General features: G+C 40.4%; 1 protein-coding gene across 2 annotated transcripts in view; it reads left to right on the forward strand.

The window, feature by feature from the left end:
• The window catches only part of WAC (WW domain containing adaptor with coiled-coil), a 114,325-nt gene that overhangs the window by 42,547 nt on the left and 47,604 nt on the right, over positions 1 to 24,174 (forward strand). For both annotated transcript variants that reach the window (XM_077808265.1, XM_077808264.1), the window contains exons 4-7: positions 17,924 to 18,030; positions 18,999 to 19,114; positions 19,202 to 19,314; positions 21,622 to 21,930. In XM_077808265.1, the coding sequence (XP_077664391.1) occupies positions 17,924 to 18,030; positions 18,999 to 19,114; positions 19,202 to 19,314; positions 21,622 to 21,930 (645 nt within the window). The remainder of the gene's footprint in view (positions 1 to 17,923; positions 18,031 to 18,998; positions 19,115 to 19,201; positions 19,315 to 21,621; positions 21,931 to 24,174) is intronic.

Raw genomic sequence — 24,174 nt, forward strand, 5'->3', positions numbered from 1 at the left:
ATTTTGGAAACTTGCAATGCCAGATGGCTACTGGGAAATCATTTTGGAGTTGTAAAATCCATTGTGGGGGACATTGTCATGCAAATGTGTCGGGCCATTAATTGCTTCTTGCTACGCAGGAGTGTGACAGTCATCAATGTGCGGGACATAATGGATGAGTTTGTGGCAGTGGGGATCCCAAAGTTGTTGTGAAGAAATAGAGATCAATATCATGTTGTCTGGTCAGGGAAGGTGCATAATGTATGCATCTTTAAGAACACAGGACTGTTTGGAAAGCTACAAGCAGGGACTTTTTTTCCTGATTGGTGGATTACCATTGGGAATGTTGAAGTGCCAACCCAGGGTGGATAAAAATCAATGATTTAAAAATATTTTTTTTAAATCTATTTTATTTAAATTGGATTTTTGATAAAATGCTTTTTGAGGAAAAAACCTATCTAAAGATAGTTTTAATTAAGATACATTATAGCTCAAAGATATCTCATCATGGATTAGGGATTATAAATTCTAATTCTATAGTATGAGACAATATGTTCATGTAATGTTTAAGAAAAGTTTTGTAAATGAGTTCCAATAGTTCATGGATTAGGGACCCAATCTTATTGGGTTCCACAGGCTTCTGTATAGATTATTTAGGTTAATCTTTCTATCTACCAAATGGGACTCAGTGCTCAGTCTAGAAGATACCATCAGAGATGCTTAGTTTTGCAGTTCTCACTGTGGATTTGTGTCCCCAGAGATAACATGCTTGTTAACAGCAAAAATGTTTTTAAATAAATAAATAATATATAGAGGTGAGAAATAGTTAAATAAAAACAATGTAAATGTTTGTCTGTCTGATGTTCTCCTCCTTATACAGCATGGCAAGAAAATCCTCCAAATATTAATGATTAACCTATTGAATTAGAGATAGTTCACCTCCCAATGACTTCATAAATATCTGCTTCAGTTATCTTTGGTAAATGAAATAACTGAACAATCATTCATTTTCTGATATAGCTGTAAAACTAATCTGAAAAGCGTTTTTTAAAATAAATCAGTTTAAAAATGTATAGTGTCTACCTTATAAAAATGAAACCTACATCTGTCTCTGTGTTTTGAAGAAGGTTATAACAACCAACAAGAATGCACTTTTATGTAGAAATCCATGATTAAATCGAGTATTCCTGACTAGTGATTTAAATCATGATTTAAATCAAATCCACGCTGTGCCAACCTACCCCATATTCCCTGGCTTGTGAAGCTGTACACGGTTCCCCTCAACAGCACCAAGGAATGTTTGACTGCTGGCTCAGCAGGTGCAGAAAGACAGTTGAATGTGCCTTTTGGTTGTTTGAAGGAATGCTGATGGTGTTTACTCAGAAGCATGGACCTCAATGAGAAAGATATGCCAATGTTTATAGCTGTCTGCTGTGTTCTGCATAATATCTGTGAAGCAAAGAGGGAAAAGTTTCTGCTGAGGTTGAGGACGGAGGTGGAGCTTCAGTCTGGTGAATTTGAACAGCCAGATAAAAGGGCTATTAAAAGAGCTCTATGTGGAGCTATACTGCTCAGGGAGGCCTTGAAAGATCATTTTATTAGTGAGCCAGAGTAACCTGTGGTGTTGTAATATGCTCTGCCTGGCCCTGAGCTTTTGCAGCCTGGTATAAATCGTGTAATGAATTGTTGTACATGTAGGGATATGACATTGTCAGTCACCTATTGATTCTATTTGTGAATGATCTTATGAGTGGTGTGACACTGTGCAGTAACAAGTAATTGGTCACTTTCTGAACTGATGAGCACCAGCAAGCATATATTATAACCTGATGAAGATGAGTTATGTTCCAAATAGTATAATTTTTATCCTGTAACAAAATCAGTGCAAAAAAACCCAGGCAATTTTTAAAAGCAAATACATCAAAATCTTGAAAAAACCTATATTCTGTTCTCTAATTTATTATGAAGGGGAAAGAACATTCATGTTCATTTCAGCTACAGGTACACCAACCGTGGCTTTCACAGGTCAGTGTATGCGAAGTTGTGATTGTCTTTAATGTCCCGTGGGGTGCAGTGGTAGGGGTAGTGCAGCAACCCCCTGATGCCACGTGGAATGTTGTGGGGGGGGTATAGGAAGGTCCCGATGTTGAGTTCAGTCGACTGCCGGGGGGTAGAGGAGAGGCATGTGATTGTTGAATCTGTAGGTCCAGAAGAATCTTGCATCATCTGTGTTTGCTGCCTGAGAAGCCCCATTATGTCCTGATACATCTCCTTCTCCTTTTCCTGCTGGGACTTTCTCCTCTCCACTCTGTCCTTAACCAGACTGTCTGCAGTGTTCATCCTCCTGGCCCTGTGCTTGCTGTCCAGCCCAGCACTGGCTTGCAGGATCTCATTGAACATGTCATCCTGAGTTTTCTGCTTTCTCCTCCTTATGTGGCTCAGATGTTCTGTGGGTGCAGAGGGGGAGATCCTGAAGGCCACAATGGCAGCTGGTGCAGATAAAACACACAGAGGTATCATTGTCCATGTGCTCACTCAGGAAAGCAAAATTTAAGAGGCTAAAATCATTCCCCTTGCTCCCCTGATGTTTTAAGTGCTACATTGTCACTTCTGGTTGGGATTGCTTGTGCTCAGCACCAGTCACAGCACCAGTAATGGTGAGTATGGCCCACTGGGGGTTGGGGAAATGAGGAGGAAATTGCACGGTTGCATGATTCTAGTAGTATAGGGCAGTGGCAGTGAATACTGGCACAGTTTTCCGCAAGCAGTGGTGATTTTAGTTAATTTCTCTACTCCTGAGGGTAACAAAGGCAGAGAGAGAGCAGAACTGCTGCTAGATCCCTAATCCACCCATGTCTGTAAGCTGCTGGCCTGTGTACTGCAATGGTGCCTGCTGAAGCTATCGCAGAGTGGCATGGGAAAGTGTCCTACCGTGGTGGAAGAAATAAGACAGCTGTTTCTAGAAACCTTCTGGAGAAGATTGGAAAGTACCTCTATCAAAATTTCATTGAGATCTCTGGAGGATTCACAGGATAGCCCTGTGTACATAAACTGCTCTGCATGGCCCCCCCTTTCCTAACTCTAGAAGGAATGAAAAGCAGACAGTAATTCTTCCTCTGTTCATTGTACCAATACCTCTTCTTTGGACTTGTTGTTAATTCACATGTGCTAGATGTGTCCTGTACTTTGGGAATGCCATCCCAGTTATTTAAAATTAAACTGCACACCCGAGGTTCCTTCCCCTGCATCGGGCTCACCCATGCTAGAGTCTAGACCAGGGGTGGGCAAACTACGGCCCAGGGGCTGCATCTGGCCCTTCAGACATTTTAATCTGATCCTCAAACTCCCGCCGTGGAGCGGGGTCTGGGGCTTGCGCTGCTCTAGCCGTGGAGCGGGGTTAGCAGCTAGCCCTGCTCTGCACAGCACCCGGAAGCAGTGGCATATCCCCCGTCTGGTTCCTACACATAGGGACAGCCAGAGGGCTCTGCACACTGCCCCTGCCCCAAGCATTACCCCCATAGCTCCCATGGGCCAGGAACCGCAGCCAATGGGAGCTCCATGGGCGGTGTCTGCGGCATGGCTGCGCCGCCGCATAGGAGCTGGATGGGGGGACATGCTGCTGCTTCTGGGAGCTATTTGAGGTAAGAGCCACCCGGAGCCTGCCTGGCCCCCTTCCACGCTCCAACCCTGATCCCTCTCCTGCACTCCAAATCCCTCCGTCCCAACCCAGAGCAACCTTCTGCACCCCCAACCCCATATCCCCAGCCCCACCCCAGAGACTGCCCACCCAGCTGGAGCCCCCTACTGCACCCTGAACTCCTCATTTCTGGCTTCACCCCAGAGTCCACACCCTCAGCCAGAGCCCTCACCCCTTCCTGCACCAACCCCCAATTTCATGAACATTCATAGCTACCATACAATTTCCATACCCAGATACAGTCATCGGACCAAAAAGTTTGCCCACCCCGGTCTAGACTGTGGTGGAGTCAAAAACAGGTCCTGGCTCAATGCGTAGGTGGATCCCACGGTCACCTGTTCCCAGTACTCCTCCTCTTCCTAGTCCGCCTCTACCACCACCCCCTCACTGTTCATGGCAGGGGCCTGGGACTTGGATTCCTCAGAGGTATCCATGGTGTTATTGGCAGTGGTGGTGGGATCTCTGCCGAGTGTGGCAGGCAATTCTTTGTAAAAGCAGCAGGTCTGCAGCTTGGCACCAAATTGACCACTGGCTTCTATGGCCTTCTGATATGCCTGCCGAAGCTCCTTGGCTTTCACGCGGCACTGCTGCTGGTCACTGTCATACTCCTCCTGCTGCATTCTTTGGGCAATCTGCTTGTAGATGTCAACGTTTCCATGGCTGGTTCAGAGTAGTGCCCGTACAGCCTCTTCTCTTCACAGGTCCCTTGTTTGCCTCAGGTAGGAGCACCTTTGGTGCTGGGCAAGTTGCACTCAACAGTGGAGAGTTGGTAGGTGTGCTTGCTAAGCTGGGGAATCAGGAAGTGAATTTCAAAAATTCGCAGGGCTTTAGGGGGAGGGGGGAGACTTCCAAGCTCCATGACTCCTGGGCACTGGAGGGCACTGGTGAACAGAGTGCTCAGTGTGGGACAGCTGCTGGAGGAAAGTTAGGTTTGACAGAATTAATGCAGCGGTTACATTTACAGTGCATCAACCGAAGTACATTGACTGTGGCTCTATGCCTCTCAGGGAGGTGGTGGTATTATTAAGGCGACAGAAGAGGGTATTTATGTCAGTGGCAGCCAAATTTAAGTGTAGACACATGCACAACGAGGTTGACCTATGCTGCCTTTTGTCGAGCTAACTGTAGAGTGCAGACCAGGCCTGCAGGACAGGTTGTTTTTTTCCCCTTGTCTAGATATGGCGCTAATAGATATTTCTTACATTAAAATACTGTGGAGATTTGGAGTATTCATTTGCCAGTTATATCTGTTTTTCCAGTGCGGCTCATCTACTCCCAAACTTGAACCAAAATAACTTATTGGCTTTCATTCATACTTTATTTTGAAATAGTATCCAAACAGCTGCTTGGATAGAAATAACAAAAGGTGTAGATAAATGCCAATTTAGTTATTTTGATTGCAGCAAGATAATTATCCCCATGAAAGGTCATGAGCTATTAAACTTATCTCATTAATAAATACTGTGTGTCAGAGAGTTTGGAGTCACTATGCTTGAATAGAAACTGAGCTTTCTTCAGTTGTCTCAATCAATTAACAAATCAGTTCCATATTAGGTGAAAATACAAGCTATTAGCAAGACCTATTACTTTAGTTCATAGCATATAAATTAGCTTGAGGTGTTGACTTCCTTTATTTGAGCCTGGAGTAACTAATGGAAGCACTTAGTTGTCAGCTATGTTAACCTTAATTGAAGTGTCATTGCTTCATCTTTTAAAAAGTTGTTTCATAGTATTTCCATAGAATTTTCACTAGTTTGGCTTCCCAAAAATCTTGAAGTGGGTGGAGACTTACACATTTATGGTGTGGTTGTATGGATAAAATGAGTTACTTCATTGAACACATGTTCAAAAGCAGGGAGGGGGAGTAGGACTTCACTACTAAACATTTGTAGTGCATAATGGTACATGTCAGTTTTGAAGATCATTTTAATTTACAATAAGCTTGTTGCCTAATGTTTCTGCTGTGGCATTTGAACTATCATTTTCATATCCTAGTGACAATCTATGAAGATGTAGGAAGTAAAAGACTGTCCACTTATTCATTTAAGATTAAGCTGGCTGGGATGTTGGAGAGGGGGAGAGTTTTGAAGGAACAAATGACTAGCCTCTGTTCAAGCCAGGTAGAGGGGGAAAAAACATTGTATCTGGATATGTTGCATATTTTCCTTTGTTGGTATTAGAGGTATAGCAAAGGAAAATAAATTAAAAACAAGAATAAAAATTGATCTTCTATTTGGAAGATGAAAGGGAAGGGCAAGAAGTTCAGCTTTGGTTATGGAATATACTTCCCTTTACTGGAAAGCAGCTAAGAACGTTCAGCCTTTGTTTATTTCATGGGCTAAAGTGTGACTGGCTAATATAAATCTTTGTTAAACATGAGTCCAGGTTGCTTATCATTGTGCCTTATACCCTTCTAGAACATGGAAGTTGGCACTTGAACATTACAACCTCCAAAAATCAGGGAACACTCAAAAAAAATGCAAAGGTTAAATAGGAAATGCAGAGTTAAGGTAATTCCTGCCACACCGCAACACTATATTTCCTTCCTCCTGTCCCTTTAGGGCAAAGAAGGCATAAACTAAAGCCAGACAATGCAGAGTGAAGGTCATGTGTCTCATCACTTCCCACAAAATTTTAGGTCTGCCCTGGGAAAGATGACATTAAGGCCCAGGAATATGACATAACCTTACCCTGCCGTAAAAAAACTTGCCATTTCTGTGTAGACCACAACTCCAAATTCTTGTTTCTATTTATACTCTTACATGCAGCAGTTTTAATCTGGGAAGAATTTGCAGCAGCTTGCTAGAGCTGATGCAGGCATTTCAGGAGGCCTGTGTCTGCAGCATTAGACATCCTTTATTTCCAAAAATATTACCTCTCTTTGCTTTTCACAACACTGTTCTTTTTCACCTTCCCCACCATGTTCCATGTGTTAAGGAGGCATGCTGTAATTTCCCCGAGGGCCTCCTTAGGGCAGTGATGCCATCTTGGGTAAGGGGATAAAGTTAAGGTTTAGGGATCAGTGTATAGGAAAGGTTTGGAGCACTTCTAAAACAACATTAATGCACAACTAATGAAGCATTTTGTTAGTGAGGGCTTGTCTACAGAAGAAAATTTCAACAGAACCACTAACCCAGGAACCTATCCTTGCAACAAAGCCCGTTGCCAACTGTGTCCACATATCGATTCAGGGGACACCATCATAGGGCCTAATCACATCAGCCACACTATCAGAGGCTCGTTCACCTGCACATCTACCAATGTGATATATGCCATCATGTGCCAGCAATGCCCCTCTGCCATGTACGCTGGTCAAACTGGACAGTCTCTACGTAAAAGAATAAATGGACACAAATCAGACGTCAAGAATTATAACATTCAAAAACCAGTGGGAGAACACTTCAATCTCTCTGGTCACTCGATTACAGAACTAAAAGTGGCAATTCTTCAACAAAAAAACTTCAGAAACAGACTCCAACGAGAGACTGCTGAATTGGAATTAATTTGCAAACTGGATACAATTAACTTAGGATTGAATAGAGACTGGGAGTGGATGTGTCATGACACAAAGTAAAACTATTTCCCCACCTCCCCACTGTTCCTCAGATGTTCGTGTCAACTGCTGGAAATGGCCCACCTTGATTATCACTACAAAAGGTTCCCCCTCCCGCTCTCCTGCTGGTAATATCTCATCTTAAGCGATCACTCTCGTTACAGTGTGTATGGTAACACCCATTGTTTCATGTTCTCTACGTATATAAATCTCCCCACTGTATTTTCCACTGAACGAATCCGATGAAGTGAGCTATAGCTCACGAAAGCTTATGCTCAAATAAATTTGTTAGTGTCTAAGGTGCCACAAGTACTGCTTTTCTTTTTGCGAATACAGACTAACACGGCTGCTACTCTGAAACCAGTAAATTATGCAGGCAATCTAAACAGAATGGTGATACAAATATTGAGCAGCTGCCTCATTTTCTAGGTAGTTTCTGTCCTGTGAACTGAATGAGGCAGGTATCCTGTGGAAGAAATAGACTCTCGGCGTTAATTATGATACAAGACTATTCTGTCATGGAGGTCACGGATTCCGTGACTTTCCGTGATCTCTGTTACTTCTGCAGCGGCTGGTGCTGGCTCAGGAGCTGCCTGAGCCGGGCAGCCCCTGGGCCAGCAGCAGCAGTTTGGGTGTGTGGGAGGGGGCACAGGGCTAGGGGCAGCTTGTTGGGGAGTGTGGATGCGGGGGCATTTACCTCATGGTGGGGGGCTTCCTCGCTCCCACTGGCATGGCCTCCCTGCAGCTTCTAGGCGGGAGGGGGAGGGTGTGTCTCCATGCAGCCCATGTCCACAGGCCCCGCACCTGCAGCTCCCATTGGCTGTGGTTCCTGGCCAACGGGAGCTGCGGGAGCTGCAGCAGCTGGCGCTTGTGGCGGGAGCAGCAGAGCCCCTCCCTCGCCCATGCCTCCACTGCCTAGGAGTTGCAGGGATGCGGAGCTGAGTAGGAAGCCCCTGCCAGCCCGCCAACCCTTGTTCTCCACGTGCCCCCCCCCCCATATCAACAGTGGAGTCCGGGGCCATGTGCTGCAGCCTCCTCTTCCCCCCCCCCCACAAGCAGGGACCCAGGCACCTTCCCCAGCATCCATGGCACCCCCGGACCTCCTCTCCCCTCTGAGCACCCGAGGCTCCCCCGCCCAAGTTTTAGTCATGGCGGGTATTTTTAGTAAAAGTCATGGACAGGTCACAGGCTGTGAATTTTTGTTTACGTCCCATGACCTGTCCATGACTTTTACTAAAAATACTAGGGCTGTCAAGTGATTAAAAAAATTAATTGCAATTAATTGCGCAATTAAACAATAACAGAATACCATTTATTTAAATATTTTTGGATGTTTTCTACATTTTCAAATATATTGATTTCTATTTAATGTGGATAAATGTAAAGTAATGCACATTGGAAAAAATAATCCCAACTGTGCATACAATATGATGGGGGCTAATTTAGCTACAACTAATCAGGAAAGAGATCTTGGAGTCGTCATGGATAGTTCTCTGAAGACATCCAGTGTGCAGCGGCAGTCAAAAAAGCAAACAGGATGTTAGGAATCATTAAAAAATGGATAGAGAATAAGATGGAGAATATCTTATTGCCCTTATATAAATCCATGGTATGCCCACTTCTTGAATACTGTGTACAGATGTGGTCATCTCATCTCAAAAAAAAGATATGCTGGCATTAGAAAAAGTTCAGAGAAGGACAACTAAAATGATTAGGGGTTTGGAATGGGTCCCATATTAGGAGAGAGTAAAGAGGCTAGGACTTTTCAGCTTGAAAAAGAGGAGACTAAGGAGGAATATGATAGAGATATATAAAATCATGAGTGGTTTGGAGAAAGTGAATAAGGAAAAGTTATTTACTTGTTCCCATAATATAAGAATCCCTGTTGAGGTTACAGGGACAAACCATCCCAATGAGTCGAAAGAATAGTAAATATGGCAGGCGACCAGCTTGGCTTAATGGTGAAATCCTAGCGGATCTTAAACATAAAAAAGAAGCTTACAAGAAGTGGAAGGTTGGACATATGACCAGGGAAGAGTATAAAAATATTGCTCGGGCATGTAGGAATGAAATCAGGAGGGCCAAATCGCACCTGGAGCTGCAGCTAGCGAGAGATGTCAAGAGTAACAAGAAGGGTTTTTTCAGGTATGTTGGCAACAAGAAGAAAGCCAAGGAAAGTGTGGGCCCCTTACTGAATGAGGGAGGCAACCTAGTGACAGAGGATGTGGAAAAAGCTAATGTACTCAATGCTTTTTTTGCCTCTGTTTTCACTAACAAGGTCAGCTCCCAGACTGCTGCGCTGGGCATCACAAAATGGGGAAGAGATGGCCAGCCCTCTGTGGAGATAGAGGTGGTTAGGGACTATTTAGAAAAGCTGGACGTGCACAAGTCCATGGGGCCGGACGAGTTGCATCCGAGAGTGCTGAAGGAATTGGCGGCTGTGATTGCAGAGCCATTGGCCATTATCTTTGAAAACTCGTGGCGAACCGGGGAAGTCCCGGATGACTGGAAAAAGGCTAATGTAGTGCCAATCTTTAAAAAAGGGAAGAAGGAGGATCCTGGGAACTACAGGCCAGTCAGCCTCACCTCAGTCCCTGGAAAAATCATGGAGCAGGTCCTCAAAGAATCAATCTTGAAGTACTTGCATGAGAGGAAAGTGATCAGGAATAGCCAGCGTGGATTCACCAAGGGAAGGTCATGCCTGACTAATCTAATCGCCTTTTATGATGAGATTACTGCTTCTGTGGATGAAGGGAAAGCAGTGGATGTATTGTTTCTTGACTTTAGCAAAGCTTTTGACACGGTCTCCCACAGTATTCTTGTCAGCAAGTTAAGGAAGTATGGGCTGGATGAATGCACTGTAAGGTGGGTAGAAAGCTGGCTAGATTGTCGGGCTCAACGGGTAGTGATCAATGGCTCCATGTCTAGTTGGCAGCCGGTATCAAGTGGAGTGCCCCAAGGGTCGGTCCTGGGGCCGGTTTTGTTCAATATCTTCATAAATGATCTGGAGGATGGTGTGGATTGCACTCTCAGCAAATTTGCGGATGATACTAAACTGGGAGGAGTGGTAGATACGCTGGAGGGGAGGGATAGGATACAGAAGGACCTAGACAAATTGGAGGATTGGGCCAAAAGAAATCTGATGAGGTTCAATAAGGATAAGTGCAGGGTCCTGCACTTAGGACGGAAGAATCCAATGCACCGCTACAGACTAGGGACCGAATGGCTAGGCAGCAGTTCTGCGGAAAAGGACCTAGGGGTGACAGTGGACGAGAAGCTGGATATGAGTCAGCAGTGTGCCCTTGTTGCCAAGAAGGCCAATGGCATTTTGGGATGTATAAGTAGGGGCATAGCGAGCAGATCGAGGGACGTGATCGTTCCCCTCTATTCGACATTGGTGAGGCCTCATCTGGAGTACTGTGTCCAGTTTTGGGCCCCACACTACAAGAAGGATGTGGATAAATTGGAGAGAGTCCAGCGAAGGGCAACAAAAATGATTAGGGGTCTAGAACACGTGACTTATGAGGAGAGGCTGAGGGAGCTGGGATTGTTTAGCCTGCAGAAGAGAAGAATGAGGGGGGATTTGATAGCTGCTTTCAACTACCTGAAAGGGGGTTCCAAAGAGGATGGCTCTAGACTGTTCTCAATGGTAGCAGATGACAGAACGAGGAGTAATGGTCTCAAGTTGCAGTGGGGGAGGTTTAGATTGGATATTAGGAAAAACTTTTTCACTAAGAGGGTGGTGAAACACTGGAATGCGTTACCTAGGGAGGTGGTAGAATCTCCTTCCTTAGAGGTTTTTAAGGTCAGGCTTGACAAAGCCCTCGCTGGGATGATTTAACTGGGAATTGGTCCTGCTTCGAGCAGGGGGTTGGACTAGATGACCTTCCGGGGTCCCTTCCAACCCTGATATTCTATGATTCTATGATTCTAAGAACTAGGGGCCACCAAATGAAATTAATGGGCAGCAGGTTTAAAACAAATAAATGGAAGTTCTTCTTCACACAGCACACAGTCAACCTGTGGAACTCCTTGCATGAGGAAGTTGTGAAGGCTAGGACTATAACAAGGTTTAAAAGAGAAATAGATAAATTCATGGAGGTTAAGTCCATTAATGGCTATTAGCCAGGATGGTTAAGCAATGGTGTCCCTAGCCTCTGTTTGTCAGAGAGTGGAGATGGATGGCTGGAGAGAGATCACTTAATCATTACCTGTTCTGTTCACTCCCTCTGGGGCACCTGGCATTGGCCACTGTTGGCAGACAGGATACTGGGCTGGATGGACCTTTGGTCTGGCCCAGTATGGACATTCTTATGTTTATTACAACACAGAATGCAAAGCGTACAGTGTTCACTTTATATTTATTTTTTATTCAATATTTGCACAATAAAAAACAATACTATTTTTCAGTTCACCTACTACAACTATTGTAGTGCAATCTCTTTATCATGAAAGTTGAACTTTACAGATGTAGAATTATGTACAATAAAAGCGTTCATTCAGTTTTTCCTTAATTGTGCGGAAAAAAGATACAAGAACCTGAAAATTTTAAAAGCAGGTCATTTTGTGGGGGGCACTATCTTGGGACCCCTTGGATCAAATGACTAAATTGCTGTAGAAATTAGCGAACCGCAGGAGTCACTGCACCCATATACGTCCTTGTGTGGAACAGCCGGATATTGCCACCAGGGACTTGTGTAGGGTGGTGGGTGCCTCAGGTGGAACAATGTATCCAAAGAATTCCACTGTGTCTTTATTGAACTCTCATTTCTTGGGCTTCAAGTAATAGTGGTTTCAGCGGAGTCTCTCTTGAATTTGCACCACAAACTCTACTATGTTTCTCTGTGGGCATAGCAATTTTCAGGTCATTATGCATGGGGATTTTTAGAGCACTTTGAAAATCTTTTCTTAACGAAGCTCCCTTCAACCTTAACCATGGTTCAGCAAGGTCAGCGTAGACAAAAATTCATTAAAATTTTTTTTATTTGATTTTTTTTTCAAATTGAATTGGCTTGTTTTATTTAACTTAGAGGCTTTATTTAAACTAAACACATTTTTATTTTTTAAAAGAAACCTCTTTTAAATTATGGAAATCTATGTTAAGGCCTAAATTGCCAGAAGCTGGTTTAAATCATGATTAAAATTGGTGATTTAAATTTTTGATTTAAACTAGTCTACCCTCATCAAGGGCCTCCTGCTCCGTAATATAGAGTGCTTGCAATATTCAGTTTGGTAAGTGTTCCATTTGCAAGGACCTTTACATAGTTTTCAGGTGTGGATCGCAATATATCATGTGCAGTAACTCTGTGGGAGAGATCGAGATTTAGTATTCATGAGTGATTTAAGACTTTCTTCAAATAGGTGGAGAAATGCAAAGAAAGGAGCATTCAGTCTTAATGTGTTGATAGCTATGCCTGTGATAAAAGCTTTGCTACTATCACAGTATTGAGTCAAAATAAGTAACAGGAAGTAACGGAATGCTTACTTGTTTTATGTGACTGTATCAAATATGAAAAGGGGGAGGAGGAAAAAAAATATAGTGGAACTAGATAAATAGAATTTTTCAGTCTTCAAGAAACATAAGGTCTTATTCTTAAAACGTTTAAAGTGTAAATACAAAATGGGAGCAATTTTTTTAGTGTTCAGGGTGGTGGGAAGCTTTACAGCATTCATGCTTGCAAAGAATGCTGTACAAAAGAATTGTGTATACTCACAAGTACATCTCATCTTTCTAACTTGTTAGTGCTTGGACACAAATAACAGCTCTTTCTTGGAAGATTGTTCTGGGTACTGATGTGTAATAGTAGGCATATGTCCATGATTGCACTCTTAGCCTGGTAAACATAAAGCTGCTGTGCTTTAAGAGATTTTTCTCACTATAGCAGAACTGGACCTGCTGATTTTTAAGTGAAGCTGCAAGTGTGGCATTCCAGTCTTCAGAATGTTCTTCAGTGTTAACACTGTTTTTATTGCAATGCTGGTCTGTGAGCAAACTTTAAAGCTAAAACTTTCTATTAGGTGCACAGAGTTCTTGTTGAAGTATAATTGATGGTCAATGGATGTTGGCCACTAAGTGACTAGTGTTAATGTCCTGGGCTGCAAGTATGACAGAACAGAGTAGAAAAAACAGTGTTATGTGTGTAGATGGTTGCAGCTTGTGTCCCCGGTGGAGTCAGTGGGAAAGTCTTGGTGGATAACTAGATACGTACTGACTTCATATTACTGCAGGTCATTCAGAATGAAATGAGGGGAAGGGGAGAAAAAATATTTCTTTTGAAAGAGCTGAATGTGCTAGAGAACTCAAATCTAGATAGTGAAGACCTTGGTGGCCCTAACCCCATTCATATAGTGAAAAAAGGTAAAAATCTAGATGCATTTTACAGGACAGAAATTGACACCTATTTTTTTTCTTAGTCTATTTTTATGTTTAGTTGTAAGGACAGGTCTTCTCTGAAAAGTGATTGTCACCTTCTAACATCATCTGTTCTCTGTGTGTGCTGAGTTATATCTGCTTTCTTTAGTGTAGGTGTCTCAAAATTCAGTGTCTTGGACTACTCCTCTCTGAATGCACGATGAGTCAGGCACCCCTGTGACAACTACCGCAATTGCTTATAGGGAAATAGGGTAGTAGGAAGATATATTTAATAGTCTAATTAATGCAATGCAATAAGTATTTTTTTAACCTTGTCTCTTTTTTGTTCATTTAATTTCCCCCTCAGTCTGGTCTGTTCTCCTACATTTGCTTCTCATTGCCTGGTCATCCCTTTTGCGCTTGCTGACTGGATGGCTAGTTTCTTTCTCCCTTGCAGAGCTGCCTAGCTGCCCGGTCAGTTTTTCCCTCTGCTCTCCTGTATTTTTTTGCCCAATTCTCTTCTTCCCTGGAAACCTGGACATTAACTCCAAGGACTTCTAGTTTCTTTTCAGGTGGCTACTGTCCCCCAGAGTATCACTTGCAGGATGGGAGCCAGTTCCTGACGTCAGCCTGTTTCCAGTCCTACGATGAAGTAGAGACCCTAATGGGGACCATAACGGGGGTGTCAGGCTTCTCTTATGCCATTCCTGCTGCTTCCAACACGTTCTCACTCCGTTTCCAGCTCTTGTCATTTGAACTGCACTGCATCAAACTATTCTCCCCCCTCATCTACCCTCTGCCCGGCTTCTCCCTGTCTTCCTTCCTCTGTGATTTCAACTGGCTCTCATTTCCTCTCGTTGTTCTACACTTATCCTTGGTACTTCAACTATTGTGTTGGTGACCCATCCAGCTCTGTAGCTGCCTCTCTCCTCACCCTTGCATTTATTTTGACCTGGTTCAACACTCCAGAATGGCCATTCACTGAACATGGTCTTCACTAAGCACTACTCTCCTCCTCATCTCTCCTTTGATATGTGATCTCTCTCTGACCACCACCTGGTCTCTTTCAACATCGCCCACTTGCACCCTCCCTCTGACTTCGCCACTTGGTGCTTCCATGACTCGTAGCCCATCAGTGTTCATGACTTCTCTTCTGCTCTCATCCTTTCTTCCTTTGATCTGGTCATCTCTATTCTACACTCTTCCACCCTTGACTTCTTTGTCCCTCTCTTCCATTGCAAAATCTGCTCTACCAGCTTCTATCCCTGGCTCACCCAACATCTGTTTCCTCTTCTGCCGTTCTCTAGCAGAAATCCCATGGCTATGTTGACTTCCTCCACTATAGACTTATTCTCTCTTCCTTCCGTTCTGTCATTTTCCTAGCTAATCACCTTTACTTTTTCCAGTCTAACCAGATCCTGTACCTGCAATCCGAACTGCCTTTTCATCAAATTTGGCTCCCTCCTTAAACTTTCTCTCCTTCCTTTCTCCACTGCGCTCAACATGTGATCTCCTTATTTTTCAAAAAGAGAACAGACAAAATAGGATGCGACTGTATTTCCCTACTCTCTGCCTGCCTTCCACACGGCTAAAATTTTTGTTCAAGCCCTCATCATCCTGCATCTTGACTATTGTTACATTCTTGTCTCTGGCCTTGACAAACGTAGTCTTGCCCCATTCAGAATGCTGCTTCAAAGATCCCAACATTCACTACCTTTTGGTGTGGGACACTGCACAAGAAGGAATTAACTCAGTTTCACTTTACAGGACTGGCATTTAAGAAGAAAACCTTTTTAAATTTAACTGACATTTGTGACAAATACAATTTTTTTTTAAAGCATTCCCAAATTAAAATGTTGTTGGAGGTAGGCTCTAGTTGCAGGGAGAAACATGAAAAATTTTGCAATTTAAAAAACCAACATTAGAAAGTCAGGTTTCAGAATAGCAGCTGTGTTAGTCTGTATCCGTGAAAAGAACAGGAGTACTTGTGGCACCTTAGAGACTAACAAATTTATTAGAGAATAAGCTTTCGTGAGCTACAGCTCACTTCATCGGATGCATAGAAATCAGGTTTATACTCCATAAAATGTATGTTACGACATGTCACCCAAAATATCTTAATTCTGCACCATCCACCTTGTCCATCTGCCTTAAAAATAGATAAATTTTATTGTAAGAAGACTGCAACAACACATTGTAACTGCAGCCTGTTTTAAATGTTCCGTGATGCAGATAACCAGCGTTTTCAGAAGTCTTGTGTATTTGTTGTGGTAACACAGAAGATAAGGAATCAATTAACACAATGGTGTCATGAATTAAAGGTGAAAAATCTGTAGTGAAATTGTTGCACATTGGGTTTCCGGAGTTGAATGGCTTGGCAGTTCAGATAGGACCTAAGGAGGGAGGCCAGAAGTCTAAGCCTACATCTTAGAGCCTGTGACATGGTAATCAGGGCCAATCTGAAATTCAGCCTCAGTCTGTACAGAACTTGGATGCTTTGCTAGGCTTGAACCAGTGATAATTCTGTAGGGTCACATGCAGACATGGTCAAGCTTGCATTCATTTCTGAACTCTATCCATCAACTTCATGGAAATAGTGCAAAGGCCCTAGTCTACCTCAAGACCAAGTGAAGGAAACTGAATTTGAATCTTCCAGACCAAGCTCTTAGGGTATCTGTAGCTGTGGGTGTGACTTTGTTTGTGTAGACCTAAGTATGCTATCCTTAATTTAACTAGCTTGCTAAAAATAGTGGTTAGGATGTGGCAGTGTCTACATGAGCTGCAAATCACACCATCAGCTGCAGTGTAGATGTGTTCTTAGAGAAACAATGAGACAAAGTTAGGAAGATTATTTTTTTCAGGAAGTATGCTGCTTATCTCCAAAAAGCCTTCTTTGATTTGACTCAAACTTATTAGTCTACCTTGGCACAAGATCATATATGTAAAACTTCAGACATATATAGTTTTGGCAAATGAGGAGGGTGGTTAAAACCATTCTTCTGAGGGAAAGGTGGTTTTGAACATAATTATGGAGAGACTTGCTGTCACTGTAATACTATAGGTCAGGAAACATTCCTGCTTTGACAAGGGGATGGAATTAAATAATTTATTAGATAATTTCACTATCTTTTACAATTCTGTGAAGAAACTAAAATTTAGTGTCTAAAACTAATAAGTCTTTGACTTATCACTTGTATGTAAAATGAGCCTTTTTAATGAACAAATCTGTTACATGTATGTGTTCATTTAATATCCAAATACACTTTTAGGCATTGTAGAAATAATGTGTTTGTGATGATTTTTTACTACTTTTTTTTGGCTCACATTGGTCCTGCAGAAAAAACAGTCTGATCTGGAGTCTGTTGTGGTTTGTATATCATAAAAAAATTATTAACTAGGGCAAAAGAATTGAACCATTTTCTACCCTCTCTTAGCCTTGTACAGCCATAATCATTTACTTAGGAGGTACAGTCAGGAAATAATACTACTTTATTTTCAGATTTCAGGCTGAGTTTGTAGGGATGGAAATTAGGAAACCTATTTTTTTTTAAACTTGTAAACTAAGCAAATTTTTTAAAATTTAAACATGGAATCTCACAATGCTGCTGTTAGTCCTTTTAGGGTAGAACTTCATTATGTCTTCCAGGATTGAACACCGGTTTTATAGTCAAATACTTTAGAATCTTATTAAATACTATAAAGTATACTTGTATTGTGAGTATTGCAGTGTGACTTAGATTCTCCACTGTATTTATGACTTTGAAACATATCACTCCACTAAATTGTAGTTTTCCTCTTCCTTATATTTGACAAATGTCTAAAATAACCTTATTGTTATATCAAAATGGATGGGAAAATGTTATTCAGTCCAAATTTAATCTGTTGATAACTCTTGCTTTTGTGGCCTCTCTTAGCTGGAGCTTCAGTAATTCTGCTTTCAACTCTCTAAATTCTAGTGGTTTGATAGTTGAATCTCTTCTGGAGAAACCTGGATTGAACTACTCAGATACATGAATTGAATCTTACAAATAGATTTAAAAAATATATATATATATATATAGTTATATTATTGGTAGAATGTGGAGGATATTTTCCCATAGCTGCATCATATATGCTATATGTAAATCAAAGACTGATTGATACAAAATTCCATGAACAACTTCAAACTTTCCCTTAATAGAGATCCATAGTGAAGTGTATTTAGTATATGGATGTGAGGAAGGATAAAAATAAGATACACAGCACTTTTAATTAAAACATTGACATACTTCCATGCTCTGAAATACAGGTATGTTTAATTTGTATAGAAACATTCATGGTGAACTATATTTGTGTATTTTAGGGACCAGTTACTCTCCACAAGAAAATTCACATAACCACAGTGCTCTTCATAGCTCAAATTCACATTCTTCTAATCCAAGCAATAATCCAAGTAAAACTTCAGATGCAGTAAGTATTAATGGTCATCAATGTCCAAATATGTCTTAGGCAGTTTTATATATACTATTTTTGATTAAATTATGGAGGGTGAAGTTCTGCATATTTTATTGAATTATTAAACCTAAGTGGTGATTATATACTGAAAATGGCGGGAACAAATTGCAGTTGGCAGAGGTTATATGTTAGATGGTTTCAGTATAGCTAATTGTCATTTGGGTTTCCAGATGTACCTGTCTTGCCTTTGACGGTTTTAATCGAAAAGACACATAGCAATTGAGAAAAGTACTTTCCCTAAATATATCATTGGCTAGTATCTTGGTTCCACAGCAGTAGACTGACCTAACTCCGCAGGCTTTTTATTTTTTTGGAACCTTATGGGAAGCAGTAATAGGGGTTTTAAGTTTTATTGCTTACTGGCTAGCACATACCACTTCCTATGCTTCAAGCACTCAGTTACCAAAAATTGCTGTGATTACACTGGTTGGTGTTAAAAATTGTTCTGGGGCATGGGGAAAAACCGAGATAATCCTCCAAATATTATTTTCTAAAATGTAACATATCAAAAAACATTAGTTTTTTTTATTTACATCATCTGGACATTTTGAGGAGGTTCTTCAGTTGCAGAAGTATAAGATCCAAAATCATTAGCATACTGAAGACTTTCATGTAGACAGTAGTGATGTTACAACGATCCAATGAATGTAGCACCAGATCTCAATTTATGCTATAATTTAGTCAGGGTTGGTAAGATGAGATAGGAGAAGCTGTGTATTGTTTGAAGCAGCTGGAAAGCAGTATTGTTGTGGGAGGTGATAGGGGAGGGACATTACATTGTCCCTTATGTACAGTGGTTTCAAAGTGGATGTGAAGGAAAAAGTCTACACATCTTGCAACTTTGAATATAGTAGAATCTATATAATTTATTTGAAAACTGTCAAGTAGTCATTTCTCCAACATTGTTGTTCATATTTTCAAAGTCCTATGATTCTGCGGATGACTGGTCTGAGCACATCAGCTCTTCTGGCAAAAAATACTACTATAACTGCCGAACAGAAGTTTCACAATGGGAAAAACCAAAAGAGTGGCTTGAAAGGTATAGATATACTTTGATTAAAAAATAAAAGCATATAATCTAGAAAACATTGTACTTGAGTTTTTACTTTATTTGTATATTTTGCAGAGAGCAGAGACAAAAGGAAGCAAGCAAAATATCAGTTAACAGTTTCCCAAAAGATAGGGACTACAGAAGAGAGGTGATGCAGGCGACTGCTGCCAGTGGATTCACAAGTGGAAGTACGTTGGGGTTTTTTATTTGTTGATTTTTTTAATATAATTAAATGCTCTTGGTTTGTGTGCATTGCATACTTCCTCTCAGTACTTGTCTTTGCCAAACTAAAAAAGGAAATCCCTCTTCCCTAGCGTGTGCTTTTTGTGGCAGTAAGTCGAGGTGGCCCAGCTTATTTTTTTCCTAAGATCTATTGTAACTACAGACAACTTCTCCAAATGTTCTGGCCCACCGATGATGATGTCTCAGAGTAGCTTTAAGCCTATCCAACTAAAACATTCACTTATATCTTTGTTCCATGTTAGTATTCCTTTTTTGTAATTATCACTCACTGTGGGCTACTATTTGTGCAGCATTTGTCCTTCAGCTTGAAGACACAATCTTTTTCTATAGCTGCTGTGATAGTCTTCTCACAGCATTTTTTCTTCAATACGTAAGATACTAGAGGCTTTAAAGGGCCTAACTATTATCACTATTTCTTCATAAGTCGCAGGTGAGCAGCATACTAATATCTGGAGAAAATATATTCTGTTTTAACTGGTGCTGCACTATATAAAGAAAATACACGTTTCAGGAAGAATAGATACAGAAATTGCATATTGCAGTATGCAGTTATGGCATACTGCAGATATGGCAGTCTCGGATGACGACTGTTCAACTGAACAATATGTTGTTCAGTTTAAGAACATTTTCATTACGGATTTGATAAAACTCAAAGAAGGTACCCATGTGAGTTTTCTAAAGATAGCTACAGTACTCGACCCAAGATTAAGAATCTGAAGTGCCTTCCGAAATCTGAGAGGGACAAGGTGTGGAACATGCTGCCAAAAGTCTTTAAAAGAGAAATGCTCCAATTTGGAAACTACAGAACCCAAACCACCATAAAAGAAAATCAACCTTCTGTTGATGGCTTCTTACTCATGATGATGAAAATTAATGTGCTTTGGATCATTATGGAGCAGAACCTATCATTAGTATGGAAGCATGTCCTCTGGAATGGTGGTCAAAGCATGAAGGGGCATACAAATGTTTAGCATATCTGGCATGTAAACACCTTGCAGTGCTAGCTACAACAGTGCCATGTGAATGCGTGGTCTGAGTTTCTAGTGACGCTGTAAATAGGAGGTAGGCAGCATTATCTCCCGTAAATGTAAACGAACTTGTTTGTCTTAGCGACTGGCTGAACAAGAAGTAGGACTGAGTGCACTTGTAGGCTCTAAAGTTTTACATTGTTTTATTTTTGAATGCAGTTATGTAAAATATAATAATTCTGCATTTGTAAATTGCACTTTCACATTGAGATGGCACTACAGTATTTGAGGTGAATTGAAAAATACAATCTTTTAGCTTTTTTACAGTGCAGATATTTGTAATAAAAAATAATGTAAAGTGAGCACTGTACACTTTGTATTCTGTGTTGTAATTGAAATCAATATATATGAAAATGTAGAATAACATCCAAAAATATTTAAATAAATGCTATTCTGTTAACAGTACGACTGAAACTGCGATTAGTTGTGATAATTTTTGAAAATCGTTTCACAGTCCTAATTGCAATAAATATTTGCTTTTGTGAATTTCATGTCAGTTTGCATCATTGCCAGTGGTAAGGTTGCATGACAGATGAGAAACTAGCAATCATGAAGGATGAACCATACTCTGCATGCTTGTCAATCCCCAATGTAACATACTAAAGTCACTATTATGTGACAGCATGCAAATTAAGAAGTTCATATATGTTTTAAGTTTTATATGCTGCTAATCAAAATGGCTTGAAGCTGAATTTGTCCATTTTTTATCCTTTAAAAACGAGAATTCAAAATTCGGTTGTATTAAAAAAATCGAACAGGAGACAAACATGACGTATAGAAGAGAAATTCAGAAAACGTGAAAATTTTGCACAGAGAGGTCTGCCATAATGTAGTCTCTCAGATTAAATATAGCATATGCAAATATTTCATTTTGGTCAGTGTGTTAATGGAATCTTTAAAAATGACCTTGGAAATTATAAAACTCACTACAAAATAGTTTGTCCTTAACAAGATTACTTTACTGGAATTCTAAATTCGGCAAAGATCCAATAGTGTTTGAGAAGGGGAATGTTGTCAGTGACTAAAATCAGATTGTTTGCCAATACTGAGCTGCAAATAGCTATTGTGCTGGCAGTTGACATTTTTAAAAAAAATAATGAAAGCCTAATCAAATTTAAACATTAGTATGCTACTGAATTAGTCATAGTCCTTGCAATGTTAGTGAAGTTTCTAACTTAATCTTTTTTTTTCTTACTGCAACGTTCTTTGTGAACCCTACAACAGTGGAAGACAAACATTCCAGTGATGCCAGTAGTATACTCCCTCAGAATATTTTGTCTCAGACAAGCAGACACAATGACAGAGACTACAGACTGCCAAGAGCAGAGACTCACAGTAGTTCTACTCCAGTACAACATCCCATCAAACCAGTGGTTCATCCAACTGCTACCCCAAGCACTGTTCCTCCTACTCCATTTTCTCTACAATCTGATCACCAGCCAAAGAAATCTTTTGATGCTAATGGAGCATCTACTTTATCAAAACTGCCTACACCCACATCGTCCATCCCTTCTCAGAAAACAGATAGAAAAGGTATGTCAGATAAAACTATTTTTAATATTGCTCAGTGTTGTAAGTTGAATTTGTGGTGTTGGTTAGAAAGTCTGACTTCTAGAATTTAAACATGTTTTTCCTGTTTCCTATGCTTGAAACAGTTAATTTAGTCATGATTTTTGTGGTTCAGATTCAGTTTCACATTAAACCATGGTTTTCATAATCCGCTTATCTGACAGAACTTTGAATTCTGAAGTTTGAATTAGATGATAAAGCAGAAGAGACCATTGTGATCATGTAGTCTGACCTCCTTTATAACACAGGCATAGGACTTCCCTGAATTAATTCTCACCTGAACTAGTAGGTTTGCCATTTACATGCATATACTGCAAACTGTATTTCAATTGATCTCTACTAAAAGGGTTCCTAAAATTCTTTTTGTTATTTTGGAACTTTGCAGTTGCTGCAGTTGTCAATTTGTCTGTCGGATTAATGTTTCAAAGCTGTCTTGGACCCATGCATTTTCTATCAAAAGTATCTTGTTGGGATTCCAGTGACAAACTACTTACGTTTCCCTATAATGATACACGGGAATATGTCTGGTACCAGGGTGGATTTGATTTAAATCAAATTGATTTAAATCACTAGTCAGGAAGACTTAATTTAATCATGGATTTCTACATAAAAGTGCATTCTTGTTGGTTGTTATAACCTTAATACATATTCTTCACAACTCAGAGATGGATGTAGGTTTCATTTTTAAAAGGTACACACTATGTTTTTAAACAGTGATTTATTTTGAAAACTTTTCAGATTAGTTTTACAGCTATATCAGAAAATGAATGATTGTTTGGTTATTTCATTTACCAAAGGTAATTGAAGCAGATATTTATGAAGTCACTGGGAGGTGAACTATCTCCAATTCAACAGGTTAATCTTTAACATTTGGAGGAGTTTCTTACCATGCTGTGTTAGGAGGAGAACATCACCAGACAGATATTTAAATTGTTTTATTTAACTAAAACAACAACGTTAAGTATTCTGGATTTTTTTTCTTCAACAGCAAGCATATAATATTTTAACAAAACAAGCATATGTCCCTTGCTTCTCACATTTATCTACAGACTTCTTCTCCTGATCCAGATCTATTCGGCCCCAACAATGAATCTTCTATACATTTAACTTTTTGAAACTTTGCACTTTTAAAGAGAGGTAAGGGATTGACTCTGTGTACACAAATTTGCAGAGGGACTCTGGAGTTGAGGTCTATTATTTTTCGCCTCTGTACATTATTTATTTATTTATTTATTTATTTAAAGACATTTTTGCTGTTAACAAGCATGTTACCTCTGGAGACACAAATCCACAGTTTGAGAACTGCAAAAACGAAGCATCTCTGATGGTATCTTCAGACTGAGCACTGAGTCTCATTGGGTAGATAGAAAGATTAACCTAAATAAACTATACGGAAGCCTGTGGAACCCCATTAGATTGGGTCCCTAATCCATGAACTATTGGAACTCATTTACAAAATTTTTCTTAAACATGACATGAATATATTGTCTCATTTTATAGAATTAGAATTTATAATCCCTATTCCATAATGAGATATCTTTGAGCTATAATGTATCTTAATTAAAACTATCTTTAGATAGGTTTTTTCCTCAAAAAGCATTTTTATCAAAAAATCTGATTTAAATAAAAAACATTTTTTTAATTTTTTTTTTAATCATTGATTTTTATCCATCCTGACTGGTACATTTGTGGATATAAGAAGTTTGATCTTGAAGAAATGAGTGGTATTCTTTAATTTTGTTGTAATGCTAACTTCTCCAAAATCCTCCTCCCCACCTCCTTTCGGACCACTCTCATGACACTATTCTCGTCCAAGGAGTGAACTCCTTATTACAGTGAAGAACAATAGAACGTGTCCTACTAGAATATCAAGGAATAGGATTCTTCTCGACTTAACTTCCTGATTCCCAAAAAGAAGGGCAGTTGGATACCAATCCTCGACCTCTGCCACTTCAGTCATTTCATTTACAAACTCAAGTGTTGCATGGTTACGTTGGCAGCGATAATTCCATCTCTAGAAAAAGATGTGTGTTCATGGCTCTTGTTATGAAGGATGCTTGTTTCCACATAGACAGTTACCCTGCCCAGACGTTTTCTCAGGTTTACGGAGGGCGCCAACTATTTGTGACACCAAGTACTTAGCTTTGGAATAGCTACCATTACCAGAGTCTTCACCAAAATATTTTCCATAGTAGCAGCTTACGCCAG

Source organism: Eretmochelys imbricata, chromosome 2, assembly GCF_965152235.1.
Source record: "Eretmochelys imbricata isolate rEreImb1 chromosome 2, rEreImb1.hap1, whole genome shotgun sequence".
Classification (NCBI taxonomy): domain Eukaryota; kingdom Metazoa; phylum Chordata; order Testudines; family Cheloniidae; genus Eretmochelys; species Eretmochelys imbricata.